At 46.6% G+C, this 27045-nt stretch overlaps 1 protein-coding gene across 1 annotated transcript in view; it reads left to right on the forward strand.

The window, feature by feature from the left end:
* Positions 1-27045, forward strand: part of CCDC120 (coiled-coil domain containing 120) — a 172764-nt gene that overhangs the window by 106047 nt on the left and 39672 nt on the right. The window contains exons 3-5 of the mRNA XM_086940307.1: positions 9724-9885; positions 13638-13734; positions 23339-23472. Of these exons, the coding sequence (XP_086796433.1) occupies positions 9844-9885; positions 13638-13734; positions 23339-23472 (273 nt within the window). The 5' untranslated portion in view covers positions 9724-9843. The remainder of the gene's footprint in view (positions 1-9723; positions 9886-13637; positions 13735-23338; positions 23473-27045) is intronic.

Consider the following 27045-nt stretch of genomic DNA (forward strand, 5'->3'; position numbering starts at 1 on the left):
TCTCAAGATATGTGCTTCAGTGGATTTTGAGTAATTTAGGTTCAAAAAAATATATATATCTATGGCAGCGCCCCGGTACGCGCTCCAGGGAGCGCTCCGGGTGCACCACGCGACTTGCGCGCAGAAAGCTGATTGGTTCTTGGGTGTCTGTAAACATTCGAAACAGTCCGGAGCGGCCGCCATCTTGTCTCTCGGTAAGATCCAGAGACAAGAGGTGGCAATAACGAAAGGGGAAATGAATAAAAGGGGGCAGGGTAGACACCCCCTGACCCCCTAGATTTGAAGTGGGTGGCTGAAAAGGCCCATATAAAGCAAAAAAAAAAAATGTTTTAATTTTCGCGGGTTTAGCGCCCGGTACGCGAACCCGGGAGCGCTCCGGGAAGCGGAACAAAGAGAAAAAAAGAAAGACAGGGTGTAACAATTTTTGCAATTTTGTTATAAATGGAAGGTATTTCTGAAAAGAACTGTTTTTTTATTCTTTTTCTTTTTTTTTTTTAATTTTTTTTATTCATTTTCTGAACAATTTTTTGATTTTTTTGGGGATTTTTGAAAATTATTTTGAGTTTTTTTAGGGGAAATAACAAAAAAGCAGGGTTTGAACATGTCTCAACAGGAGCAAAAAAAAATAAAAAGGATTCATTGTTTTCTCTTCTTGTTGCATTTATGATTTTCTCCAGCTCGGTTAATCAAAGTAATACTCTTTTCTCCATAAGAAATAGTTCCTCCACAAAATATACAAACTATTTTGTAGTTTTCAAAAGGACTTTGAATATTGTGGACCATTTCTCGGCCTTCTGGTCCGGCGAATGATGTTTGTCCACTGGAGGTGCTGGGGATGACATTTGGGGGGGTTGGCAGCAAGATCCCTTACTTGTGCTTGGGAAAGATTATTAGGATGCCACCGCTCCATGTGGCGACTCATTGTATGATTCCCAAAGCTGTATTTCTTGTTTGGGTTGCCACGAGAAAGTACATGTTTACATATTAAACAAGACACCTTGCATTGCAGGCGCGCAAGTTCTAGTGAGTCCAACTAACTATAACGTGGAATTTCAATGGTTTTATGTCAGTAAAATTTCCAGCTAACTACAACTGGTGTGAAACCTTAGGTTTTTTTCAGTGAATATATATATATATATATATTTATATATATATATGTATATATATTTGTATATATATATATATGTATATATATATGTATATATGTATATGTATATATACGTTATGACAAATGTGGCCTGGTAACGCATGTTAAATAAAACAACTGTATTGGTAAATACTCATTTATTACTAGGGTGCAACGGTCAAATTCGCGTTTATTACCATAGTGCAGCAAGCTTGACATAAGAAAAACACTTTTACTCCCCCGCGGATGACGTGCGAGAATTACTTGACACTGACAAATAATTCTCCTACGAGAGGTCTCTCCAGTAGGACTCTACCATACTTCACACATTTAGCCCTGTTTATTTAGGGTGTGCTCAAAAACTATTTGTTAAAACAAGCACCCATGAAAAAAACGCCTTCTCATAATGTATATATTCAAATGCTCAGAGTAAAATTGTATTTAGAACTATTGTTAATGGGGGAGCGGCCTAGTTACTCATATGAGGCTTGTCTTGGCCCCTCCCTCCCAATGGTAGTAAAATAGACCACAAACGCACAATGTGATGGAAGCAATGCTTGCAGTGAGCCTGTACACTTGCCATCACTCGGGGTATCATTCCAATCCATTGTTTATTTGTTCACCATGCCACCTCAGTTTGGATCCAGCCATATGCAAATCAGTCTCAACCCTGCTCCAATAGGAACAGTCCAGCCGAACTGCCAGGACGGCTCCTCCCTCAACCTGGACTCTGATTTTGTCCTTCCGGGTCGCTTCAGTGTGGAGATAACACATGTAGGTTTAAAAAGGACGTCAACGAACAGGGAGAAAATATTGCGGCTTTAAATAAATTATTAAAAACTGTTCTGCTCGCTCCACAGGACTCAGTCTGGCTGAAAAGTTTCTTTTTGTGGTTTTTTTTTTTTTTCTTTTTACGGTTGAATATTTTTGTAGCTCTTTTTTATTGTCTTCATCCTTTAGAGGTACATCTAGGTGGGGCAGGAGGTCCCAGGTATGGGTTCCTGTTTGGCCTCCTTAGCGTTAGTCACCAGATGTGTTTACGTTTGCTTAATTCTGGGCCTTTTGGCTTATTGCGTCCAGCTTTGTGTATTGAGTGCACAGGGGCTTGGAAATGACGGTGGACCCCAGCCGTTACCAGGGGTGCAGAGGGCATTCTATGCATGGACGCGAGCTGCCTACAGACGCGCAGGCTTGCACTGGGCCTGGGACCAGGAGTAGTGAGATGTTACAGGCAGGGCTTTAAGTGGGATGAAAAAACTGGGGGGGGGGGTCTCTCAAAGGGGCGTGGCCAATAGCATTAAGGGCGTGGCTTAAAAACATGTAAGCTAAAAATCTGCGCTTATCATAGTGTGCCGCTCGACTTGTATTTTTCTGTTTCTGTCCATTCATCCAGACCTGATACAGCAAGTAACATCATACCTACAAGTCAGGACTCTTGGCTTTGTCAATGGTTGTTAGTTGCATAAGATAAGTAAGCGGCAACTATGGCTTGTATATAATATTGAAAACACTTCCACTTAAAGCCCTGGTGACACCACGACAATGCTGCTGCTCCTGAGTTTCAAAGAGAGAAGGGAAATTAGAGAGAAAATTACTCTCTCTAAAGGATTCCCCTTCCCCTACAAGGCTCACCTGGCTGACGTCATGCCGCTACATCTCCACTAGTGAGAAGTGAGTAGTGTGAGCACTCGTACATCCATGTGCCTGCTGTCACTGCAGTCCGGAAAAAAAACGGACCGAGAGCTAGATAGAGACCCGTTTCGAGGTCTCCTTTAAAAACTGCTGGTGCTCAGCACTGGTGAGACCCGGCCCACTTAAAGCCCTGGGTACAGGGTCCCATCACAGGAGGGTGAGAGCCAGTCCCTGGGAGATGCCACGTAAACTTGTGGGTGCAGCCCCAGAGACCAGCATGCCAATGCTTGTTGGCCACCTGGGATCCAGGTAGAGGCCACTCTACCCTACCAAGCCTGGCAAGTCCAGGCTTGGGTGCCAGATGGCGGAAGCAAGACTTGGCAGAGGGGGTCCATGGAGCAGCAGGCAGTGTGCAGGCAGCAGGCACTTAGGGTGGGTGAGGCAGAGTTCATGGATTAGGCTTGACAGGTAACGCTTGGCCTGATCTGCCCCCGGGTGCAGGAGGTAGGGACGGTTTGCAGGGCGCCGAGTGATGGTGCTGCTTGGTGAAGGTTGGGTAAGGACAGATCCTGGACTGCAGCCCCAGGGCCCGGATGGAGGCGCATTGCTGAAGGACAAGCAAGCATTGTCACTCTCTGCAAACAGCAAGGGTTCATGGAGTAGGCGGGAGGGGGTCCGGCGCCAGTCCCTCAGGGCAGCTACCTTCGGAGCACAGGGTTCACGGTTCGGACCCCCGGCTCCGGCTGCAGCTCAGCTCAGCACCATGTGACTCTGGGCAATAGCTCACTTAATTTCCACGATGGCCCCCAGCGCCTTGAGACCCGCAAGGGTGAGTAGTTTGCGCTTTATAAATACGGATTTATTTATGGTGGCAGGGCCTGGCGGAGGATTCCATGCGGAGGAACACTGCACATGTCGGAGACTCCAGGTCTGCCGCAGCAGGAAAAAAAAATTAAAGGAGCATGTCTCCTTAAAGGGACCATCTTGTGAAAAGTACTCACACTTGTCCTCTTACATCATCAACGATAGGTGTTCTGGCAAGTCCCTACTGTGACATCACTCGCTAGAGGGCCGTTTAGGTAGTGGTGGTAATATTAGACTTAGAAAGTATATAATGGATGGACTTTGTCATCTGGGTCACCCTCTTGTCCTCACAGGGAGCAGCTCGGCTTCTCCTTTGTCCAAAGAGGACACATCAGCCAAACCTACTTCCATTTCTCAGCCTGGTTCCGGCCTGGAGGAAGAGCAGCTACCAGCAAGGCCCCCTTCTACTTTTTATTTTTTTATTTTTATGTAATAATAATTTTTATTTTTTTGGGGTGGTCAGGCAGCAAATTTCTGCTGGCCCTTCTAAAAAAAAAAAGCACTTTTGCTCTACTCTGATTCATTTTTTTTCTTTAATGGGGTCATTATTTCGTAGATGTGAACACGTACAACATCACTCAAGTGTTCACCCACAAGATGATGCGCTGCTTCATGGCGCATTTCTTTAAAAATATATATATATATTTTCCATGCTGCTACAGAGCATTGGCAAAAAAAGTTTTTTGCTGATGTTGTACAGCAACACCCAATAGGTCCTTCATGCAAGACATATTGGCTTTGCCAGTGCTTGTTGAATTTCAATTTGATATATATATATATACACACACAAATTGACATTTTTGTCAGAGGGCTACATCCGGGGTAGCAGGCGCTATATAAATTCAAACCTCTTTCCCTCTTCTATCCCGCCACCTACCCTTCTCTACTCAAATAACTGAATAACATGTCCACTACTCAAATTACTTTATATTTTATTATACTAATTTTCAACTCTAATCCTTTATGGGTTCCGGAGTAGCGTGCTACTCGCCAGAAAAGCGCTTCAACACCCATCAGGGGTAACAAGTGCTATATGAATGCAAACCTTTCTTCCCCTTTTATCCCTCCGCTATCCTTCTCACTCCAAGTAACTGACTAATATCCACCACTGAAATTACTTCATATTTCACCATATTAATTTACCACTAATCCTTTATAGGCTTCCTGAATAGCGTGCGTCAACACCCCATCAGGGGTAACAAGCGCTATATAAATACAATCCTTTTTTCCTCCTCTATCCTTTTGCTATCATTCCAAATCCAAATAACCGACTAACCTATCCACCACTTAAAATGTACTTGCATGTTTCACTATACTAACTCAACACTAATGCTCTATGGGTCCCGGAGTAGCGTGCGACTCGCCGAAAAAGCGCTTTGACACCTCGTCAGGGGTAGTAAGCGCAATAAAATGCAATTGAAATACAATACAATACAATTGTTGCACACTACATTTTTGAATGAGATTTTATTACATACAACCCTTTTTTTCTGGAGTTTTATATAGCGCAATCTTGACCCGAAGGTATCCGGTATGGGAGCGCTTTACATGAGCACCAGTTGCGTTACAGAAGGACACATTTATTTTGAATTATTTTGATCTCTGTATGTATGCAGTATTTTTATAGCACAAATGTAACCTAAAGGGTGCCGAACGCTGTACGGGGTCTAAGACAAAGCTGCAGTCAACGAGTGATTGGGGTGGTAGCGGGGTTCCGGTACAGACATGGACGCATCCCGATAGTGCCCTTTCAAGAGCTGCGTCCCGGCTCCGTCCGACATCGGGGCAGGGTCGGCACAGTCGGGATCGCTACTGGACTGTTATTCACATCTTCGGTTCATAGATTTGATCAGATTTCTTCAGGTCATGTATGAGCCCTCCTGTGGCGTTTAAGGTCCCTTTAAGGGTGACCAGGGCGGATTTAGGAGACAACAGAGCAGGTAAATGTAAATGTACAGGAATTTATATAGCGCAAATCACCGAGCGGTTTCTAAGCGCTTGCTTAGGGAACCCGTTCTGGTATTCCCCTGTGAGATAACCCCAGCCGGGTATCCGCAAGGTGAAAGCCAGGCATCCCGCCGCGAGGGGCCGTTGTGGAGATTAAGCAAGCTATTGCCCAGAGTCGCAGAGTGTGAACCCGTGAATTGAGTAGGCACCGGAGCGAGAATTGTCGAGTCCATGGACATTTTTAGGACTCAAGACCCCGCTGAGCCGGGAATTGAACCCTGGTCCCGGGCTGACCTCTGCTTCCAGGTCTGCCTCCTCTAACCAGTGAGCCACACTTCGTCATTGCCACCATCCAAATGCAGGGCAGAGGATGTGACATAACGGCTAGAGCGGTCAACCTCCGAGCTGGGGAACCAGGTTCGTGTCTCGACAGGGAAGCACACCAACATAGTGTGATTCTGGGCAAATCGCATAATCTCCCCGTGCCTAAAAAAGGAACGTGTTCGTCTGTAACGCAACTGGTGCTCATGCAAAGTGCTCTGATACCTTCGGATCAAGTTCGTGCTATATAAAACTGCAATAAAAGGGAAAAATGCAGGAGTAGGAGGGCTTGATCAGCAGTTTTGAAGTTACTTTCTCAGAGGAGCGATTTCTCTTTCTTTAGTGGAGAACGCTGGGAGTCAGGCTGTTTTCTTAGCAATAACTTCCTCAAAGGCGACGTTGTCGTCCAGAGTGAAATCAAGTGTCTTGATAAAGAGTGAAAGTTGAGGTTTGAAACTGTTCAGGCCTCCGTCATGTTTGGACTAGCTGAATGTTGTTCTTGCAAAAACGCAGGTATTTTATCTTGGTGGGTTGTGGTTCAGGTGGGGGCTGGATCTGCAGGTCTGGGTGATGTGCAGGAAGTGTCTGAGGCACAGGGTGTGTGAAGTGGAGGAGGCTTTCACGGAGCGTTGTTTGTCACTGTCGTATTGTTGAATTTTTATGCTGTTGCCAGTGAGGAGAGCGTAAGGGGCTCCATGTGGAGGTTGAAGATGGACGGAGCCGTATGGAACCCCGGGGGGAGGTCAGAGGTGAGAGGGATCTTCTGGGACTTGGAGATCCCATGCCAATGAACTGGTGTTAAATGGATCGGTAGGAGGAGAACCAGTGAATGACCTATCCGGGAATCTCGCTCATGACTCCCAGCGGGGGCGGTCGTTGGTGTCTGAGGTGTCTGGGAGGTCCAGCCATTTCAGGAGGTGCGATCTGAAGCCAGATTGGTGGTCCGACAGGAGATGGCTGGTCTTGATGTGATCGTAAAGTTGAGATTAGACTGATCTTTCATGGTCTTGTCAATGATGGGAAGGGGAGTGATGGGCCTGTAGTTGGGAAGGTCGTCCGGGTCTAGTGTGGTTTCTTCTGGTGTAGGAGGGTCTGGACTGGCTTCAGAGCATCTGGGAAGACGCCAGAAGCGATGGCGGGAGGCATGGACATTGGTGAGGAGGGGAGAGGGCTGTGATGAAAGAGGAGTGTAAAACACCATCTTATTGGTCACCTTTGAAAGAGTAGATTAAGTAGGTGAAATTTGCAAGAGATAGGGCTTCGAACACTGCCCATCCCTCATCTAGACGACTGATGGAGCGTTTGTCAACCAGGTCTTGGAGCACTATGGTACTAAGGGTTTCAGCGTGTGTTTGTGTGTTTTAGTTGGAGTTTGGGTTTTCCAGAAAAGCATTGAAGTGTCTTAGAAAGGCGTTGACATCGGCTGTGGAGCTGAGCGAGAGCGGCATTTGCGCTTTAGGTTGTCGATGGAGAAGTCTTCGAAGGATCAGAAGGTTTGTTCTTTGGTTGACCTCAGCATGTTGGTTAAATTGTGAGCAGGGAGGTGGTCAGCACAGTCCGGAGATATGGGAGGTTTGCACCGAAAGCTTTCGCACAGTTCTGGATTTGTTGCGATAGAACCCACCTCTAGTACATGAAACGTGTGTTGATATTTTAAGTAAGTTGCCTGGTTTCTGTGGCCTGGGAGTCTGGTACCCAGGCCGCCTCCAGTCCTGCTCCCCATCTTGGGGTCCTTTAGCCTTGGATCTGGGCCTGGGTTCACCGGCTTGTCCTGGCAGTGGCTTGGGGCAGGGATACCAGGCTAGGGTTCTGGCGAGGCGACGGCCACGTGCCACTTCCTTAACACACACTGTTCCCCAGATAGACCGGTATCCGTCCCAACCACCAAAATAGAACCTGTTCACAGAAAGAACCAGTCTCTGAGCCCGAAATAGATGAGGAGCCCTGGGTAGGGCCCGGTGGCCCTTCCCTAGCGCTGTGGTGCTGTCATCGCCATGACGCGTCCTGCCCAGGTGAGGCTGCCAGGCTATTACCAAGGGCTGCTGGAAGCCCCTGGAATGCACCAGGAACTTCCAGAAATGCTGCAGTGACTCCGGAGTCGTGACTCACGCCCAACCCTTCTACCGCGCCATCGTTTTATTAAAATGATGTATCCAGGCCTGCAGGTGTGGCTGTCCGTGCCCAGGTGACAGGACGCGATGTACCCGGCTGGCACACGGAACAGTGGCACAGATCAGTGCCCTCAGTAAGTGAACAGCAGAGGGCCCCTCTCATAGGTATCCGTGTTGTCTGGCAGCATGGTCAGTGCACAGGCCCAGGGTACAGACATTACCCTTCTGTGGTACAATGGAAGAAACTTCACTTCTGTGTGAAGGGGAAAGGCACTTTTGCTAAGGCTCAGGGGTAAAGAGCTGTTTGTCCTCTGTGGCACAAAGGTAAGGAGCACAATCGCCATTTGATTACAAGGGTTAGTAATCCTTCTGCCCCCACTTTTTTTTTTTTTATCTTTTACAGAAGTAAGAGCCCTTTGTGGGGTACAATCTTAAGCAGTTTTTGGGGCACAGGGGTAAGGAGCCCTTTCACCCCCAGGGTTTGCGGGGCGCGTGTAAATTCACACTTCATTCTATGACCATAAGAGAGAGCTTTTTAGATTGCAAATCCACCACTTAGCTTAATGATGACATCTCTGTAAATTACTTTAAGTGCCTTGAGGGCTGATGGTGCCATGACAGGAAATGACATCACATGCCATTAAGCCAAGATTAAATAAATGGCGTTATACAAATAAGTGGCCTTTTATCACTGAGGCCACCCTTAACCTCCTTAACACACACACATATGTCTATCGGTGCCTGGCACGGACATCGGTCAGGGCTTCTAGGAGCTGCTGAGAAGCCGGCAATTCAAGGAGCTTTGCTGCCTTAGAAGGGTTGCTGGGAATTCGGTTCCAGCTCAGGAGCTGAGATTCAGCTCTTAGCAGGCACCATTCTCGGCTGCCCAAAAATCAGTGAGATGACTCTATCATTTTTGGTTTGCCAAAATGACTCCTAAATCGTTATTCTTGGTAGGTATGTACTGGCTGTCGGAGGAGCACCCCCCAGGACCTAGCAAGAGCATGAACTGACATGCCTCTCGTCGCTCACTCCTGCCCACCCCCGGGGGCGGGCCCTCTGCTGCCCCCTCCTGGGCTCCCACGTTCTCTGCCTTCCTTCCCTCGTGCAAACACGCTTTCCTGCGAGACGCCTGGCACGTGGAACGCTCTTTCCTGCCTGGCTTCCTGTTTCACTCTCCCCCTTCCGGTGCAGGCCTGCCTCTCCCCTCTGCCACCACTTCCAGGCCTTTCCTGAGACACTTTCCCTCAGAGTCCCGGCTCCAGGGCTTCCTGCCCTGTGACAGGCTCTTTGGGCTGTTTCCGCCCCGCCTGGGGACAGAGGGCGCCTTTATCCAAACATATCTGCGCTCCCACTTTGGGCGGGAAGAAAGATGTCTTGACGATGGAAGTGGACTGTGTAACTGGACAGAGTTCCTGACCGGACTTTGCCTCTGAAAGGCTGGTGCAGCAGGGATGGAATCCGCCGTGTGTCAGACACGTACCTGACATGTGACTGACTTTGCCCCAGCCTTATCAGCCTTTCAGAGCCAGCGACTGAGTTCTTTAAGAGATAATTTGCAAATGCGGGTAATTTTTTTGACAAAGTTGGTAATGTCCTATGAAATCCAGCTCTGTTGGCTGTCTCGTAAGGTGGGGAGGAGTGAGTTATAAGGCGGGGTGTTGAGATTGATTTACTCCAGTTCTTTTATTTATTTATTTATTTATTTATTTTCCTCTGCAGAAATTGGGTGCAGTGACAGACCTGCAGCTTCTGAGCGCTCCAGCCCCACTCCAGTCGCCGTCCTTCCTGGGGGCCGCATGGGGACCCCGTCGCCTCCGGAGGATGGTGGCAGCTGTGTGAATGGCCACCAGCCGCCCGGGACCGCCTGATACACCCAGCACGGTAAGTTCTCTGAGGGTAAGGGGGTGAAAGAAAGGCCTGTGGAGTAGGAGTAAAAACTAGGCCTAGTTTCCAGACTGTGATGGAATTCGCAATGGTGGTGAGATCTTATTCCAGGTGGAGCCGGTTGGCCTACGAGCGACTGTGCTGAAGATCTGGCGGTCTCTGCGGTTTAACATGGTATTCAGGTAGTACTTTGCTTTCCACAATGGCTTGGTTCTCTCCAGGAGGCGAAGGCCAATATTTCTAAAGGAGCAGAGCGTTTTGGCCCTGACAGCCTTAAACGGGGAGGAAGTTTGGTGTACTCTGGATAAAGATTGATCCACTCACTTAAATAACCTTCCTACTCGTGTTCTTTTGTGGGGTGACTTTCCTTCGGAATAATCTGATGTGGTGCGGATGATTGGAGTCCACCAGAAGGAACTTGGGGTGTGAGCCGGTCGGACTGTCGAGTTGCACCTCTGTGCCTCCAACTGCTATGACCATCTATATTTGTGTGGGTCAAAGGGAGGAGAAGGATTGAACCCTTATGAAAAAAAATATGTATGTCTTGGACCCTCAGGGCTTCTTTCATAATGTGTCCCGCCTTAGGTGGTGACCATGTTCTTAATACTAACAATCTCCTTAAACACTGTAAAGCGCTCTGATACCCACAAGAATTGTTTTTGCACTATATAAAACTTTATAAATAAATAAAAAATAATACCTTGTCATTGCTTCTCTGTGTCGATGGACGATTCCCAACCAGACCAAACGGGCATGCAGTAGAATCGACAAATGGCCAGACTTGGTCTACCAAAAAGAAAGTAACTATTTAGGAATTCTTGAAAACCACTTTCTTAAGATATCACAAAGTCCAGTGGCGTCGTTCAAATGGGCAAACAGGTGGCTGATATTTGGGAGGGCTGTGGCACATGGGACGTGATTAGGAAACCCGATGGCCGCTCCCATTAGAATGGCATTTGTGTGATCCTCCATGGTGGTTGGGGCCCAGATACTCGGATGACCCTGGCTGCACCATCCCCTTTTAACCCCTTCAATGCTCATGACGGAACGGTTCCGTCATGAGCGTCGGTTGGCCTGTGCTCATGACGGAACCGTTCCGTCATGAGTCCATAAGCCCAATAGAACGTTCAGCACAGCGCACAAATTTGCGCCGCGCTGATGAGGTTAAGAGTTTTAAGAGCCATGGAATATATGGGGATTTATATATCGGCGGGTGGGATATATGTCACCGTTGTACCAGAGCAACCCGTCCAAGATCTAAATACGGCCCTAAATGTGTTAAATCCTGGACATTGCCATGGAAACTGGCCAGATGCTAGAAAACATTATCTGGAACCAGTGCCCCTGAAATGTTCCTGAATTCAGAGCCTGATAGCCACTGGTCAAGCAATGCCCCTTTGTGTGCCTGGAACAGCTAACTTTAGTGTACAGTAGATTCCCTAAATATTTCCCTTGAGAAACAATCTTCTATCCTACTTTCCACATATCCCACCTGCACGTGTACAGGTGATTCGGTCTTGCTGCTCCGGTTCGAGCTCCTGTCTGTTGGGGCCACAACCAGAATTCTGTTTTGCAGGTGGAACTTAATATCTATGGTCCTCGTGTGACTGAGGCAAACTCCTATCCTTCAACACCGAATGGGTTCCAGAAATAAGGTTCTAAACTGGTTCGCATCATTTTTTTTATTGGGGGGCATTTTTTAAGTGCAGCGTACACCCAAACCAGGGTTTCTTCGCGCTTGAGAACTTGCGTGTTAGTGCCCTGAGGCTGCATTAAACTTTGAAGGATAACGGATTAAAACGTCATTGCGAGTAACTTGGGAAGAAGGCACATTTTCAGCAATTTCTGAAATGTCAGGAGATTTGCTTCAGATCGCAGCTGCCATGGCAGAGAGCCCCAGAGTTTAGCAGCCGCCTCAGAAGAGGCTCTGCCGCCAACAGTCTTGCGACCACGTCATTCATAACCGATCGGGAACCCATAGTAAAGTTGGGTTCCCACAGACTCACTCACAGGTTCTGTGGTGTCCCACTGGGTTCTCTTTTAGCGCCAACATCATCTAACCTATGGATGGAACCTCTCTTCCCCAGCCATCCAAATGTAAATATAACTCAATATCCAGATCGGAGGCAACTGTGGAAGAATTCCAAATATTATCACCCTCCTTCATGAAAACCTAACCAGGTAAGTCTGAAAATGTACCCCGGTTCCATGCACAGATTACCAAATTCCTCCTGTATCGCCAAAACACCATAGCAAATATAACTCCTCGTTATCGACTAAACCAAAACTGCTTGTTTTTTTGCCAAGCCTATTGCCTAAAGTGTACTCGCTGAATTTCATCGCAGTCAACCGCTTATCCCTCTCGTTTCACGAACAAAGTGACCAAGACAGCAAATACTTCCTCTACTCCCTCCAGAAAATAAAGAACTGCCTCACACCTCTAAAACCTGCAGCCCACTCTCTAAAGATCTCGCTGCCGGGCTCGGGCAAAGCCTTACGCATAGGTTCACCTCAAACAACCATCGCCCATTAAAAGGAATACTTCACGCTATGGTTCGTTCCTTTGATGAAAGACAAATGATGACCAAGGGACACTCCTACTAAAGGACCTTCATTGTTCACCATAAGAAGGAAGGTTGGAATTTAAAGTAAACCTGCTGGACATTCAGATCCATTCACCCAAAGCCCCCTTCGTACCTACTGCATTTGTTGGCTTTCCTGGAAGGAGCACACGCTTCAAGGTGCAAGGACTCCTTCCTTATCGAACCACCGAAGCTCAAAACAAACTTAGCTATGAAAAGCGTTCTCCCGCATTGACCCCATACGGTGGAGCTCTCTCCCTGAAGATCAAAGGACTTTGACAAACCATCTTTTGGAAAAGTTCTAAAAACTCACTAGTTTCATCTGTACTCAAAATGTAGTGAGGGCTAAAGGAAATGACACATTCATTAGTGAGAGGACAACCATCCCATAGCCATGTTTCCTCTCCTCGCTTCTTTGTTAGTGTAACCGGAGTTCAACTTGATACGATGTTGTCCGTAACTACGCTTGTACTTTGTAAAGTAGGATAGAGCCACTTGGTAAGTCAGCACCACATAAAACTGTTAACTAATCAAATGAAATGTCCCATTGAAGACGAGGAAGAGCGCAGGAGTTTGAAGTTGTAAGGCTTGTTTGGGATCATGATAAGGGCACTGTGGGGCTGTAGTAATGATATGGTGGGATTCTGGTAAGAGTATGGTCCGATCGGGGCGCCCCCAGGAAGTGGTCACTGTGCGAACACTGTTTTGAATGCTCAGCAGGCCTTCAGCACAGGTCTCTGTGGGAAGTGGAACATAAGAGTAATGGGAAGAGAGCTTGAATTGGATCCATGCGTAACGGTGGGGGCGCCTGGTACGCGGCATGTCACCGCCCTCTTGAATGGTTCATCTGGTGAATGATGCCACAATATGTCTCATTCCATGCTGACATCATCAAATAATGGAACATTGTAGAATGCCTGTTGGTGATTGTGAGCAATGCAGAACTGACCAGAAAGTACTGTATTTTTCTTTACAATGGATGGCCCCAATAATGGCATGGGGAATTGTACAATAATTTCCCAGCATTGGCGGTACAATAACGGCCCAGCATTGGCGGTACAATAACCGCCCAGCATTGGCGCTACAATAACGGCCCAGCATTGGCGGTACAATAACGGCCCAGCATTGGCGGTACAATAACCAGATATTCTCTTTGCTTTCTTACAGGTGAGGAACCCTTTGCTGAGAGGGCGGAGCAGGCCTGGGACACCAACCATGGAGGTCAGAGGTCAGCTAATCACCCCCTCCAGCTATTCTTCCTCAGGTAACTACCGTGCCCAGTGTGTATTGAATTGGGTGAAGTTAATGCTGGTGTACCCGGAAGGAGGGGTGTTGTGCGCTTGTGACAGTGACGTGCGGTTCAGTTCAATCATACTAACTCTTGTACACACACTCACTCACACGTTCCCATTCTCGCACACTCTTACTCTCTCTCTCGCACACTTTAAATCTCTCTCGCACACTCTTACACTCTCACTCACACACTATCTCACTCTTACACTTTCTCACTCACACACTCTTACCTCTCTCACTCTCCCATTCTCCTACGGTGCCCTCTCCCATCTAGAGAGATGGACAGGCTGAGGAGTGTGGGGAAGCTGCTGCTGCAGGTTTTCCGCTGTCTGCACACTCCTCGTGTATGTGCATCAAACGATAAGCTGCAATTGGGTTGATTTCAAACCTCTAGCCGTCACCACACCTGAAATTGTAAAATGCCCATACAAATACAAAACGTATCCTCGAAATGCCAATGGGCAGAAGAAGAGAAATGATGATTCTCTTGGCAAATTGTAGGAGCGAACCAATGTGCAGCATTTCATCTAGCGATGAAAGTGCCTCTCACCAGCTCACTCCCTTTGGTAATGTTGGCGCCAGTGTAGATATGTCCTTTGGAATACGCATTACCCATGAAGATAAGTTTCCCCTGAATCCACATTGTGATGGTACCACCTTAAAAACTGAACCTTATTTTGTATTGGTGCTAAGACATTATTCACAGGGAAGGTACAGGGCTAGAACATATGGGTAATAGTGGGCATTTTTTATTTAATCAGGGTCCCCAGTCTGACTCAAGACAGGAGACTGAATATTTGCAATACATGTTTTGCATTGAAATAAATGGATCTGTCGCACCATGCAGTTAGTCTCGGCAGTAGACCCTTCTCCATCACTCACAAAGTTAACCGTAAGATTATCAATTAACGCTGGAGTCTTGCTCAACGTTGGTCAACGAGAGGTAGAGTTACACTGAATTTTCAGGAGATCCACTTGAGGTGCTTCTACAAAAATCTGGCATTCTGCCGGGCTGAATCCCCACTAGACATCATTGGTTTGTAAGAGGGAGTCAGATCATCTTGAGACAATTGATGATCAAGGAGGTTTAGTTGTAAAATGTTGTCCAGTTTGTCCATCACATATGAAGTATCATTGGAGAAGGAAGAAGAGACGGCGTATAATCTGGGCAGTGTCCTTCATCAGGAAAGAACCTAGTGTTGTTGAATAGCAATGCAAGGGGTTTGCCAATTATCTTGTAAGATTTGTTGCGAATTAATATATCAAGATTGTCTATTGGAAGTGGTAGCTCAGGCTTCAAAGAGTTTTTTGTATTGTAAAGGGTCATTGCTAAAAGGTTGTGTCCAGTCTTTGAGCCGCTGGTACAAACTATAGTCTTGGAACTATTGTGGTTAATAGTTTAAAGAGTTTATCTGTAAAGTTTGAAGTATTGCTAAAATGTACAGTTTGTCTAGAACTGTGTGAGTCTCATTGGAAAATGACACACACATTCGCACAATTTTGGAAGTGTTTTTTACATGACTTGCACAGTCTGTAATCTGGTATGTGCTGCTGGCTCTGTTACCCTGTTATCTTGGAAGAGTTCTTGGGAAAGGCCTTACTAGACTAAGTGTTCTGGGTAAAGAGCATACAGGGTTGGTCTATAATCTTGAAGCATTGCTGTTAAAGGGCACAGAGAGTTCTTTTATAGACTTGGAAATGTTGGGAAGACATTGTGAGTTTGTCTATAGCCTACAAAATGTCTTCGTGAAGGACAAATACAAATTGGTGTGTAGCCCTGGAAATGTTATTTGTAAAAAGAAAAAGAAAATACTCTGTGTCTAAATCTAAGGATTTGGTGTCTTTAAAGAACCAATGACATTTATATATAACAAAAAAGGAGGACTTGTGATTAACAAGTGGGACTCCCCCACACCGCCCCTGCCTAGGCTTCATTGGTTACTTCCCCACCTTTCTAAATTTGTGGGTTCCGTAACTTTAAGGGTATTGAAGAGTTTTGTGCTGGTTTTGATGGACTAACTTCACCCCACCTTGTGAATATTTGCCACACATGTGACACACCGCAATAGCACCGCCCACTTTGGAGGCACCCGCATCACACGCACAAGGTCAAACACACCCCCACACATCACAAACCTCAACACCACCACCCAGAAATCACCTCGGGTGCAACCAGCACCACCTACAAGGGCCACTTCAGCAAAAGAGCCAATTTAGACCTAATCTAACTGGGCAAGCACCAGGACACCCACCTGAGATGTGTGCAAACAACCGGTGAAGAAGGCCTCTTGCCATCTCCCCTACACAAAAATCATAACACTAAGGGCCAGATGTAGATAATCCAGATTTACAGATTCTAAAATACCGAATTTTACTGATTCAGTATTTTAGAATCGGTAAATGGGTTGTAGGTATTAATTCGGCAAATATTACCGAATCGGTAAGGTTCCGTAAATACCAAATTTGTAATTTCAGCCGTTACCGACCGGTATTAGGGGTCCTACATCCGGCCCTAAATGTTGTAGTCCAACCTAGAGACTTATTTGATCACAACTTAGGAACAGAACCTAACAAGACGAGTCGACATAGACTCTGGTCTGCAATGGAACCCTCAGAAGCTAGCGGAGGCAACAAGACAACCGATAACGCTGTAAGAATGGCGCATTGTGGTACAAACGTCACTAACACAACAAAACATAACATCTGCCCTGGGGCTAGAGGAGACATCACTACTCTAAGAAATCTGAACTGCTCACCTCACAGCAGCCATTGTGCTGCACACAATTATTAGTGGCCAATTAATAGACATATATAGGAAAATGTTTATTAGACCATTTGAAAAGTTTGTAATCCGCAGTTAAGATTAAAACCACATTTTAACTTGTGATTTATTTTAACCTGCTATGTTATTTAGGCTGCAATCCTCCTATAACAGAGGGCGCGTTACACTCCTCATTAGGGGTATTTAAAACACGCCCATCTCGAGGGGCGCAGCACTACGTGGAAAAATGTCACTCAATCTTTTTGCAATGGTTACTTCATGGTCGTGGCCATACCTCCCACGGAGTTGGGCTCTAAAAAAAATGTAGGACTTTAATACAAACAAGCAATTTTCTTTATGAAAGTGCAAACTTTCTACATTTCTCTTCCAAATAATCAATGTTGACTTTTACCATTTTTAAGTGCAGTGGTGAAAGGGTTGGCGGTTCTGTTAAAACGACAAATTAAATGGATGAAAATCTGCGAAAGCCCCCATTAATGAACTCCTTGACATTCTTGTCCATACTTAACTCGAGATCTGAAGGGAGAGCTCTTAATCTGAAGAAAAGGAATTTTGCTGCCAAAGAAAAACCAGAATGTCTAAAGAAATTTTTTTTTTCCTTCAACTAGGTCTACTGGCTGTGGGGAAGACTTTGAAGTCTCGGCCAGCATGTAGGCAGGCAAAATATCCGTAAAAGGATCAAACCGATTGAGTGTGAAAGGGTTGGTGTACCGCCATGCCACTTGTGGTGGTTTCTTGGGAGGCGCTTCTCCCGCGCTTGCAACGGCGGCCATTTTAAGTGGCTGTGTGTGAAAGAAAGGACTTGTCCCAAAACAAGAAAGTACCTTTCCTAAATTCATATCTTAAATGCCCATTTGTCACTGGATGGCCAGCATTGCTCCATAGTCGACTGCCCCCCTCCCCCTCATGTGCCCTCCAATGTTGAATTTCAAACGAACCGGACTGTGATGTTTGAGCATCGTTCTCGCACTCCAATGGCGATATCTTCCTGCAGGACGGAAGGCCGCAATATCAGATTTTTGTGTGAAGAAGTCCCTCTTCTCTTGCAGGCGTCCAAGCCAGCTTATCACAATGCGCAATGTTTAGGTGAACATTTCCCCCAGCCTGATCCATATATCCCTATTTTTTGGGGTGGTCGAGGGCATTCCGCATTAACTAGTTCCAACCCAAAGGAAAACATTAGGCATAGGTAAGTTTGGGTTCCAGCATGAAAGTAAAAGCAGGCCTAGGCACATGTGCCCCCATCTATTCGATATTAACCTCATAAGTGATGCGCCAGTCCAACGGCCGACGGCACCACTACCTCGGGAGTGCTGCCGTTGGCCGTTGGACATTCCAACTGCACCTGCGCAATGGAACGTTCAGCACTGGAGCTGGACTTTCCATAGCTGCTAAGGTGTTAAGCTATGAGTGTGACGGGGTCTTTGCCTGGTGTGAGTTCTGACTGACTAAGGAAGGTGGCTTAAAGGTGTGCGCTTTGTAAGCTGTGGTGTATAGATCCTTCACTGGGTTTCCTAAGAAAAATGTGCTGCCCACCCCATGCGGCGAATACCCAGGTTAATTTTAGCCGTGCACTGAATGGAAACCAGGACTTGGATGGGAGCTCGAAGCGTAAATGTTCAGTTACCTGCCGGTCATACTTTTGAATGCCAGCGCGGCCTCTCGGCTTTTCATCCTTCTAGGCTCAATGAAGGGTGCACCATTGACTTGGAATATCAGAACATCTGATAGGTACAGTGATACACCACCGTAAAACTGATTTACACTGCAGCAAGGGTTATGTTAACGCAGAGTTGTTTAGCGCTGTTTGCTATTAGCGTGGCCTTGAAGCGCTGTGTCCGGGGCTCCATGATTCCGTCATAGGACAGAGTCTGTCTTCTGCTCCAGTGGTATCATGAATAGTGCGGGTACGGTTGATATTTTTGAGACATCTGTAGTGTTGGGTGGGTTGCATTGTGTAGCTGGAGGGGTTTACCAGTTGGGTTACGTCACCTGCCATCTGGGAGCGCGTGTATTGCCTGCCTTGAGGTGAGAGTGTAGGGTAGCTGGGGCTAGGATTTTGTATGTTTGCAGTTAGGGTTAGGGTTGGGGCTGTTGTAAGCACTTATGGAAGCACAGTTAATTCTTGTATCCTCAGCAGCAAAGAGTTTTGTCTACATTCAGAATACATGTCCGAGTGCGCATGCGCGCTGAGGGTCGTTCACAGGTGTGCCCCCTGATCGGCCATTTCGTGATGAACTAATGAGTTCCTCGCACCGGCCTTTGCAGGCGGCAAACCTCTGTCGAGGCGCAGCTGGTTTTTATTTCACTCCCATTTACTTTCTCATCTAAAATTGTGTTTTTCTTTTTTTGGAGCTGGCCTTCTCTGATTTTCGCCGCCCTCTGTGCGCCTCGCAGGGCGCCCGGGTCCTGTGGAATAATCACTTTTTTTCCCAGCTGGGGGAAGCTGTGGCGCTTCCAGAAGCTTCTCCCAGCAGCCAGTCAGCGTTTCCAGGAGATGAAAGGGGAGCGAGTTGGCACAGGCCCTCCTGACAAGCCCGTGCCCCGCTCCCGCTGCCAGAGCTCCAGACTCGCTTATTTGGTCTACTCTAAACCCTCCTCGCCTCTTGCTTATCTCAGATGTTTGTGGGTTCATAGTTAGGAAAACATCCGGGGAAAGCTGGGAGTGAGGTGTGTACCAGCTGCCTCACCAAGGCCTGCGATGGAAGGGCGGCCCGCATGCGCTGTAAAATATGACGTTTTGTCAGACAGTGCTTAATTTCAGCCGGTGGGGGCCGCCAGAACTCATTTTTGGTGTTCAGCGCTTAATTTACCTCATCAGACTTTGACCCAGGGTGTTCAGTTTAATTGAACAAATGAAAAGCACAAAATGGGGAAAGAAGGAGGAAGAAAACGGAGAAGAAAAGACAAACAAAGCAGGGATGAAAAGGTACCTGGAAGAGTGAGATCCAGTGTCCGGGAATGGATGAAAGGGGCCTGAGGTGGATTCAAGACTACGCAGCCTTAGTATTCGGCAATCGCAACAATCAATAGTGCCGGCTGCGGGCTTCTAAGCACAGCTGTGGGCACCAGCGCTTACTCTTGTACACAATAAGCATCGCTGAAGCATGCACGGATGCTAATGCTGCATAGGTGAATCCGGGCTTAATTTGTAAAGGGGTTGGTGAAGGTGCCTAAAGCTCTTCTCAGAAGCCTGTACCTGGCTCTGTGGACGGTCTGGCTGCGAAAACCAAGGTCGGGTCATCTTAAATCCCCCGCATGAAGGACACTCATTGCCTCTTTATCTCACTCTTCAGGTTCCTGCTTTCTTCCTTTCTGACATTTTTATCTTCCTCCTTTCTCCATTGTGTTTTTCCCTATCTTGGCCCTAGGTCAGCCTTGGAGCACCTTTCGATCGCACCTCCGAAACGCCCTCCTTCCTCCTTGGTCTGATGTTGCCCTGCCCATTCAGTTCTGACCCCCCAAAAATAACGCCTCCTGGAGCATATTCAAAACTTTGGATGAAAGCACTATACGCAAAACTCTGGCTACTCTGAAACCATCTAACCACTTCAACGACCCCTTGCCCTCCAACTTCTTCTCTACGATCAGAACCTCCAGACTCCCATTTTGGACTAAGATTGTCAGTATCTCACTACTGCAAGGTGCTATTCGGACTGCCTTAAGTCTGGGTAGGACACCCCTATTCTAAAAACTAAACATCCGCATATCCCTCTGACCTACACAATTTCCGCCCAATTTCTAACATCCCCAACGCTGGCAAAGCTCCTGGAGAAATGTGTGCACGTCCCGCTTTGCAACCACATTGAACAATTCCGACTCCTGGACCAATTTCATTGCGGTTTCCGTCAGGGTCATAGCACGAAATCCACTCTCACTCACATTGTAGATGATGCGCTAAGATTCCTTGATCAGAATGAATCCTGCCTTTTAATCCTGCTCGACCTATCACCCGCTTTTGATACTGTTAAGCACAACAACCTAATCGACCTCTTGGAGCACAGGATGGGGCTTTCTGGGACGGTCCTAAACTGGTTCTCCTCATTTCTCCACAGTCGAACCCAAAGATTCAAAGTGAACCAGTCTTTGTCTCATCCCTCACCGGTCACTTTGAGGGTTCCGCAGGGGTCTTCGCTTTCACCCACTCTCCTCAACTTGTTCATGGAGCCTTTAACAGAAATTCTGAAACTATCCAGCATCCACTATCGCATGTATGCCTGTGATACCCAACTGTTCCTGAAAGTCGCCTCCTCTGAGGACATCAAATCCCTCAACTCGGTCTTACTGAAAACACAAAGCTGGCTGACACGTAACCACCTGGAACTAAACGCTCTTTAAACCGAATTCCTCTTAATCGATCCACCCAAACAGTCACTGAGGAATGGGTGAATCAACTAACAGCTCTTAATTGCATGCCACACATCATTGATTCCACAAGCTCATTGGGAATAATGCTAGACAAGAGTCTGAACATGCAGAAGCATATGAGTGCACTCGCCAGAGGAGCGAACTTCCAACTCAAGGAAAATAAAACCTTTCCCCCCTTCATGTGACTTCAAGGTTATGGTGCAAGCCCTAGTGATCTCTAAGCTGGATTAAGGATGCGCAACCCTTTGCGGCCTTCCTAGATCAAAGACCGCTCCTCTCAGGGCTTCCCTCAACCCTGCTGCAAGGCTCATAACGGGCTTGAAAAGAGTCAATCATATCACGCTGGAGCGGATATCTCTACATTGGCTCCCTTACGAAGCTAGGATACAATTAAAAACTGCATGCATGGCACCTAAAGTCATGCATTTCAACACCCCGCTATACCTCACTCAAAAACTGGAGCTCCTTGGGGGCTACTGCTCCAATCACAGAAATTCCATAAAAAGACTTACAATCAAGCCTTCTTGGGTATCGCCCCTTGGATATGGAACTCCCTACCCCCTGAAGTCAAGCTGAATCCCTCTATTGCCTTTTTCAAAAAGGAAGTTAAAGCGATAGTGATGAAGACATTTTTGCCTTAGAACTGGAGCTTCCAAGGCTCTAGAGGACAGGGTAGTTGACATGAGACTGTGAAGACTGTTTGTTGATCTGTTGGTCTTCTGTTACCTCCAATTACTCCATTTGCAACTGATATACTGTAAAGCGCTCTGATACCCCCCTGTGCTCCTGTTCTCGACATAGACGGTATTCCTCCAATGCCTTTTTCAAGAATGTATGATGTTACACCGCAAGCAAATACCACGCGGTAGGTTACAATGTGGTTGTTACAATGACCGCTTTGTTGCCACGCGTGGCTTTACATCGCAAGTCGTTTCTACAACTTGCGCTAGATGGCACGCTGGACTTCGAAATAGTATAAATTACTATTCCTACTCCAGTTAGCGCAACAGCAGGGAATGTGTTGGACTTAAAATTCAACGCATTCCCTGGTGTTGCACGCCACCTAGCGCAAGTCGTAGAAACGATTTGCGATGTAAAGCGACACGTGGTAACAACACGGTCGTTGTAATGACAGTGTTATTACCTACCTGCATGGTAACGGCAGCATTGTAAACGCTGTTTCCCCTTTTTAAAGGAAGTAAAAACAATATTGATGAAGAAACGTTTGCTTTAAAACCCTAGCTTCCATTGCTCTCGAGGACTCGCTAGTTCTATGCGACTATTAAGATTGTATGTTGTTTTATTGTTCTGCTTTTACCTCCTCGGACCCTTTCATGATCGCTAAATTGTAAAGTGCTATGATACCCCCTACGGTCATGTTCGCTCTATATAAAACCTTTTACATAATAAAATAATATATATATTTTTTTAAAGTGCCAGTCCTAGAAATTTGTGCCGGTGGGCCCCACTAGCAACTATCGCCTTAACTTGAGAACTGTAGTTGATACAAGGTGTGATGCAATCTTCGTCCCTTATCCCTGCAGATGCTCGTGGGTGGAGTCAACTTGCGCTTGTATTTTTATTTATTTTATTTGTGTTTTATAGAGCGCAAACTTGATCCATTAGGGTACCGGAGCGCTTTACAGGAAAACATAGTCATGTACAGAGTAGGCATAGCATCATCCAGTTACGGATCGAATGAGGGAGCGTGGGGTGCAGGATACATGAGGGAGATAGGGCACATATTTACAGATTAAATATCCAAATACTCAAGACGTCCTTTCGGCTACATCCTGTGCCACTACCTGATCATCCTGGGCCCTCAGTATATGGTAAAAATTGAAATATAAAACTAGATTTCCTATAGGTGCCTGACTCCAAAAAACTCCCATTTAGTAGACAGTGAACATTTTCTACAGTAGCCTCCAGGTAGGTGAAACGTGTCAACACCACCAACTGAGACTAGAGACACTTCATCAGGTCAGCAGATGTACCCTGTCCCGTACTCCGTATCAATTCATGCTACTCATGATAAAAACATAATCTGGCAATTCTGTGGCGTGGAGCTTGTACCTCCCTGGGCTTAGCTGTGTCACTGAGTTGCTTTTCAAAACCACCATGTGTCACCAGTTAGCCCTACCCCAAACACAAGCCCTCTTCCTGTCTCTCTCACGTTCTTCCATGCTTGACATTCTGTCTCCCTTATGTCTTCTTTTCTTCCACCCTCTCTCTTTGGGTGTTATTACCACCGATCCTTTTCCTTACCCAAAAGTTGTCTTGCTTCTTTATACCTGTCCTAAGGTTGAATCTCTGCTCCTCCTCTCAACACCCCAAATCTAGTGCAGTCCTTCTCCCTCGTTTTTTCCCTATGCTGCACATGAAGTCTCCCCTCCCTTCCTCAATCCTATTTTGTTTCCTTCTACAGATTCTCCGTATGGAGACCTGAGCCCCAAGCTGAAAGCGGAGCGGATCCGAGACCTGATGGAGCGTCAGAGGAACCTGCAGGAGGCGCTGAGCCTCAAGCTGAAGGAGCTGAAGAGGCTGTGCTTGCAGGAGGCTGTAAGTACCGGGACAGGGCGGGGTCGTAAAGACAGCACCCCAAGACACCCATCTGATCTGCTCGCCTCTTGTTGGCACCCGGCGGCCATGCTGTCTTACTACTAGGTGCAGGCTGACTGTGTTGGGGGCACCGTTGACCAGTGCACGGGGTGGAAGAACTCGCCTGAATTCACTATTCTGTATCCTCCGCCCAGGGTTACTCCCCTGCATCCGGTGTTGCAACTCTGGGTCTAGAATTTGTATTCTTGGCCATGCTTTATTTTCACCTAGAATTATCTATTTTCAACTGGATTTCTGAGTTTGGAATGAGGTGGAGAGAGAAGGGAAGACGAGATAACCTGTGATGGCAGTTTATTTCATATCATGAAGATTAGACATAAAAGCTGCAGCTCTCATGTTAATCTTATAAGAAGCCAATGCTTAATTTGTGCCAGGGGTTTCCGGTACTCGGCACCGGCACTTAATAGTCAACACCAGCGCTTGTGACAGTTCCCACAAGGTGGGGCTGTCTGGCTAATTTAGAGATGACCAGAACAACATTCAATTATTAATTCTGTATACACTAAAAGGACTATTACCCGTCGTCCAATCCATTCTTATAGCTTTGGGGGCCTGGAATAGTCCAAATCGGGGGTCTCCAAACCGGTCCTGGAGGGCCGGATCCATGCCAGATTTTTTGGATATCCCCATTGAGATACATGTAGTAATTTAAAAAATCTGGCATGGATCCGGCCCTCCAGGACCGGTTTGGAGACCCCTGGTCCAAATTGTGTGGTGGTTAGTAGTTGTATTGTTACTATAACTGGCAGGGGTAATGTGTGGTGCAAACTGCAGTGGCCTCCTGGCACTTAATATGTAAAAAAAAAAGTACTGTAAGAAGCACATTCTATAGTCCACATCAACGCTTGTCCTAGCAGTGACTCCCTACTTACTTACCCAGTCCCTTCTTTATACTTACTCTGGTGAAGATGTGTCTGCATCTTTAGAGTTTGTCCCACTTGATTCACTCGGACCACTGCTTTAGAGGAGTTCTTAGATTAAAGCATATTTTGGTTGTACGCCCCAATATTGGGTCTCCTCGTAAGAGGTTTTTGAGCCCATTCATAAAAGTTTGATTCAACAAACTGATGTGGCAATTTGCTTTGTGAATTAGATACTTTGCAACAATCTCTGGCAGGGGGGCAGTTTTAAGGGCTATTGAAACATGTTTGTAAATTGAAAAGATTCTATATTGTATTATGAATTTGTCTGCATTGTCATTTTACTTCGTTATCGTGTTAATATGGACTGTAAAGTCTAATACATTTTTATGAAACTTAAAAATGATATATACAAACAAGTCTCTCATACTACAGAGCTACAAAAACCAGGTTGTTCCCTCCTCCGAATCTGATGCCTCCTGCTCGCATGAACGCTTTCATCGCAGTGTCCTTCTAAATGTGGCCACTTCTTAAGCATTGAATTATGGATTTAAAAAAACCTTTATTAGAACATCTCAGACATTTTATGAGATACTTTCAAGGACGCGATTCTGTGGCACCTGAATGTCGAGTGGCAGAGAGAGTCCTACTGCGACAAGACGAAGCGCATCTCTGGTCCTCATGCACGATGCCAGACTCTTCCCGCACACAGCATCATCCACCCATGTACTGCCCATCCGTCGTGCAACCTCCATTGTGGAACCCGTTGTCCAATGCTACACACGGAGCCCGTTGTATCGAGTGAGTGGTAACCAGCAAAGTGCAGGAATATCGTCCCAGGAGGATCCAAATGGTCAACAACAGGTGAGAGATCGAGGAAATCCAGAGCGACTGAAGCTGCATGTGGATTGGCCACATCGTGCAGGGTTCTAGCACTTGTTCATCACTCCAATGCTGCCCAGCTCAACGTGTGCCATTGAAGTACCATTGTGTACGTAAACAACGATGAACATCAAAGGAACACGCAACCTAATCTTAAAGCCGGAGTTGGTAACGAAAGCTGCTATGGGGAAGAGGGTGACCTAACGAACCATCTGAATTGATTCACCCATCCATAGAGATAGAAGCAACATTGATTAGTAAATACCTCGGAGCAAAGCATCCAGGGTGGAGTTTTAACCAGTGGAGAGAAGTGACATGGACCATGAATAGATGTGGAAACAATTAGGCGAGACTGAACACAAACGTGAAATTAGTACTGGAGTAGCGCATTCCTGAGGGCTACGTAGAGCCTATCTGACAATTCAATAACTACTAGGCAGTTATTAGGTACACACCTCTCGGAAGGCCAACTCCAACCCTGGTGATACAGAACACAGCGGCCTGCTCTGCGGTGTGGAGAAAATAGCACATTGTTGTGATTTCTAGCAAGCCCAGGAAAACCCAAGGTCCAAGGCTGTCCAACATTGTATTGTATTTCCGCATTTATGGAGCTTCATAACCCTTCCGACACCATCTTGGAAGTTTTCAGCATCTGTAAGTTGAAACCATCATGGAGTGTGGAGTCTAGTTGGCGTGTGCTAGAATCGCTACATGAAGTACCCCAGACGAGAAACGCCCAACCACCCGGAACAACCATGGCGTGCACCATACTTTGGGCAAGGGTTCTCGCCACAAGCCTCTATCAAGGCTCCCAATGGGCGAAGATTCCAGTAGACTAGCTTTAGTCCTGTTGACAATCTCGTCTGAAACAGGAAGCACTTGGAAGTTTGCTGCTCTCACAAAACACAAATAAATGGGGCCAGCCCATCTTGCTCCCCTTGATCCCACATCTCCATGAGTGTCCAATATGTTCTTGTTGATCCCAGAGACACTAAATGATCGAAAGAAATAGGCAAATGCTTCTGTTCTGAGCATCCTTTTCTGTTCAAGATGCTCAGCCTCTTCGATTCTGAAGTCGACGCTGGTGCTCTTTAGTCCTCATTTCAGGAGCCCCTGAATTGATTTTTGTCTGAGCTTCATATCCGAGGGTCTTCTGTTTCTAAATAGAAGCGGGTCCGGGCAGGCACTTCCACGAGAAAGACCTGTTAATTAATTTTCAAACCTGAGGAGATCTCAAATGCAGGTATGACTCAAATATGCTAGGGGTGACCAGCTGCGGTGCTTAGAGCCAAACAAGCATTTTCCATCTCAGATGGTAGAACGGTCTGAACTTCTTCCTAGGACGCTCTCCTGTCAGTGGAACTGGGTTAGCATTTGGCAAATGTGCGCTATTACAATAACTTGGAGAGGGGGGAATCATGTTCCAATTCTCCCCGGCACACGACCCTGGTATTCCTGGGTACAACCGTTGGCCTATTTTCTGATACGGGCAATAAAACGCATGGCTTGTGGACTCTAGGACCCAGGAGCGATCTGGTGTGCAAGAGACACAAAGGGTGTCTCAGTTTAGAAACCCAGAACTTTAGCCTGTTTGCTAATCTCCCATTCCCAACTTCAGGAGCACCCTGAACTTGTCGTCTTTTTATTCTGTTGCCAAGTTGTTGCTTTCCGACCCTTTGGCAATGCTGGAGTGTCATGGGGTGGGGCACACTTGATAAGTTGGTTAGGATGGAAGTGGACATATTGCGGAGTCCACAGTTTGAAGCAGCTG

The sequence above is a fragment of the Lissotriton vulgaris genome, chromosome 10 (assembly GCF_964263255.1).
Source record: "Lissotriton vulgaris chromosome 10, aLisVul1.2, whole genome shotgun sequence".
Lineage (NCBI taxonomy): Eukaryota > Metazoa > Chordata > Amphibia > Caudata > Salamandridae > Lissotriton > Lissotriton vulgaris.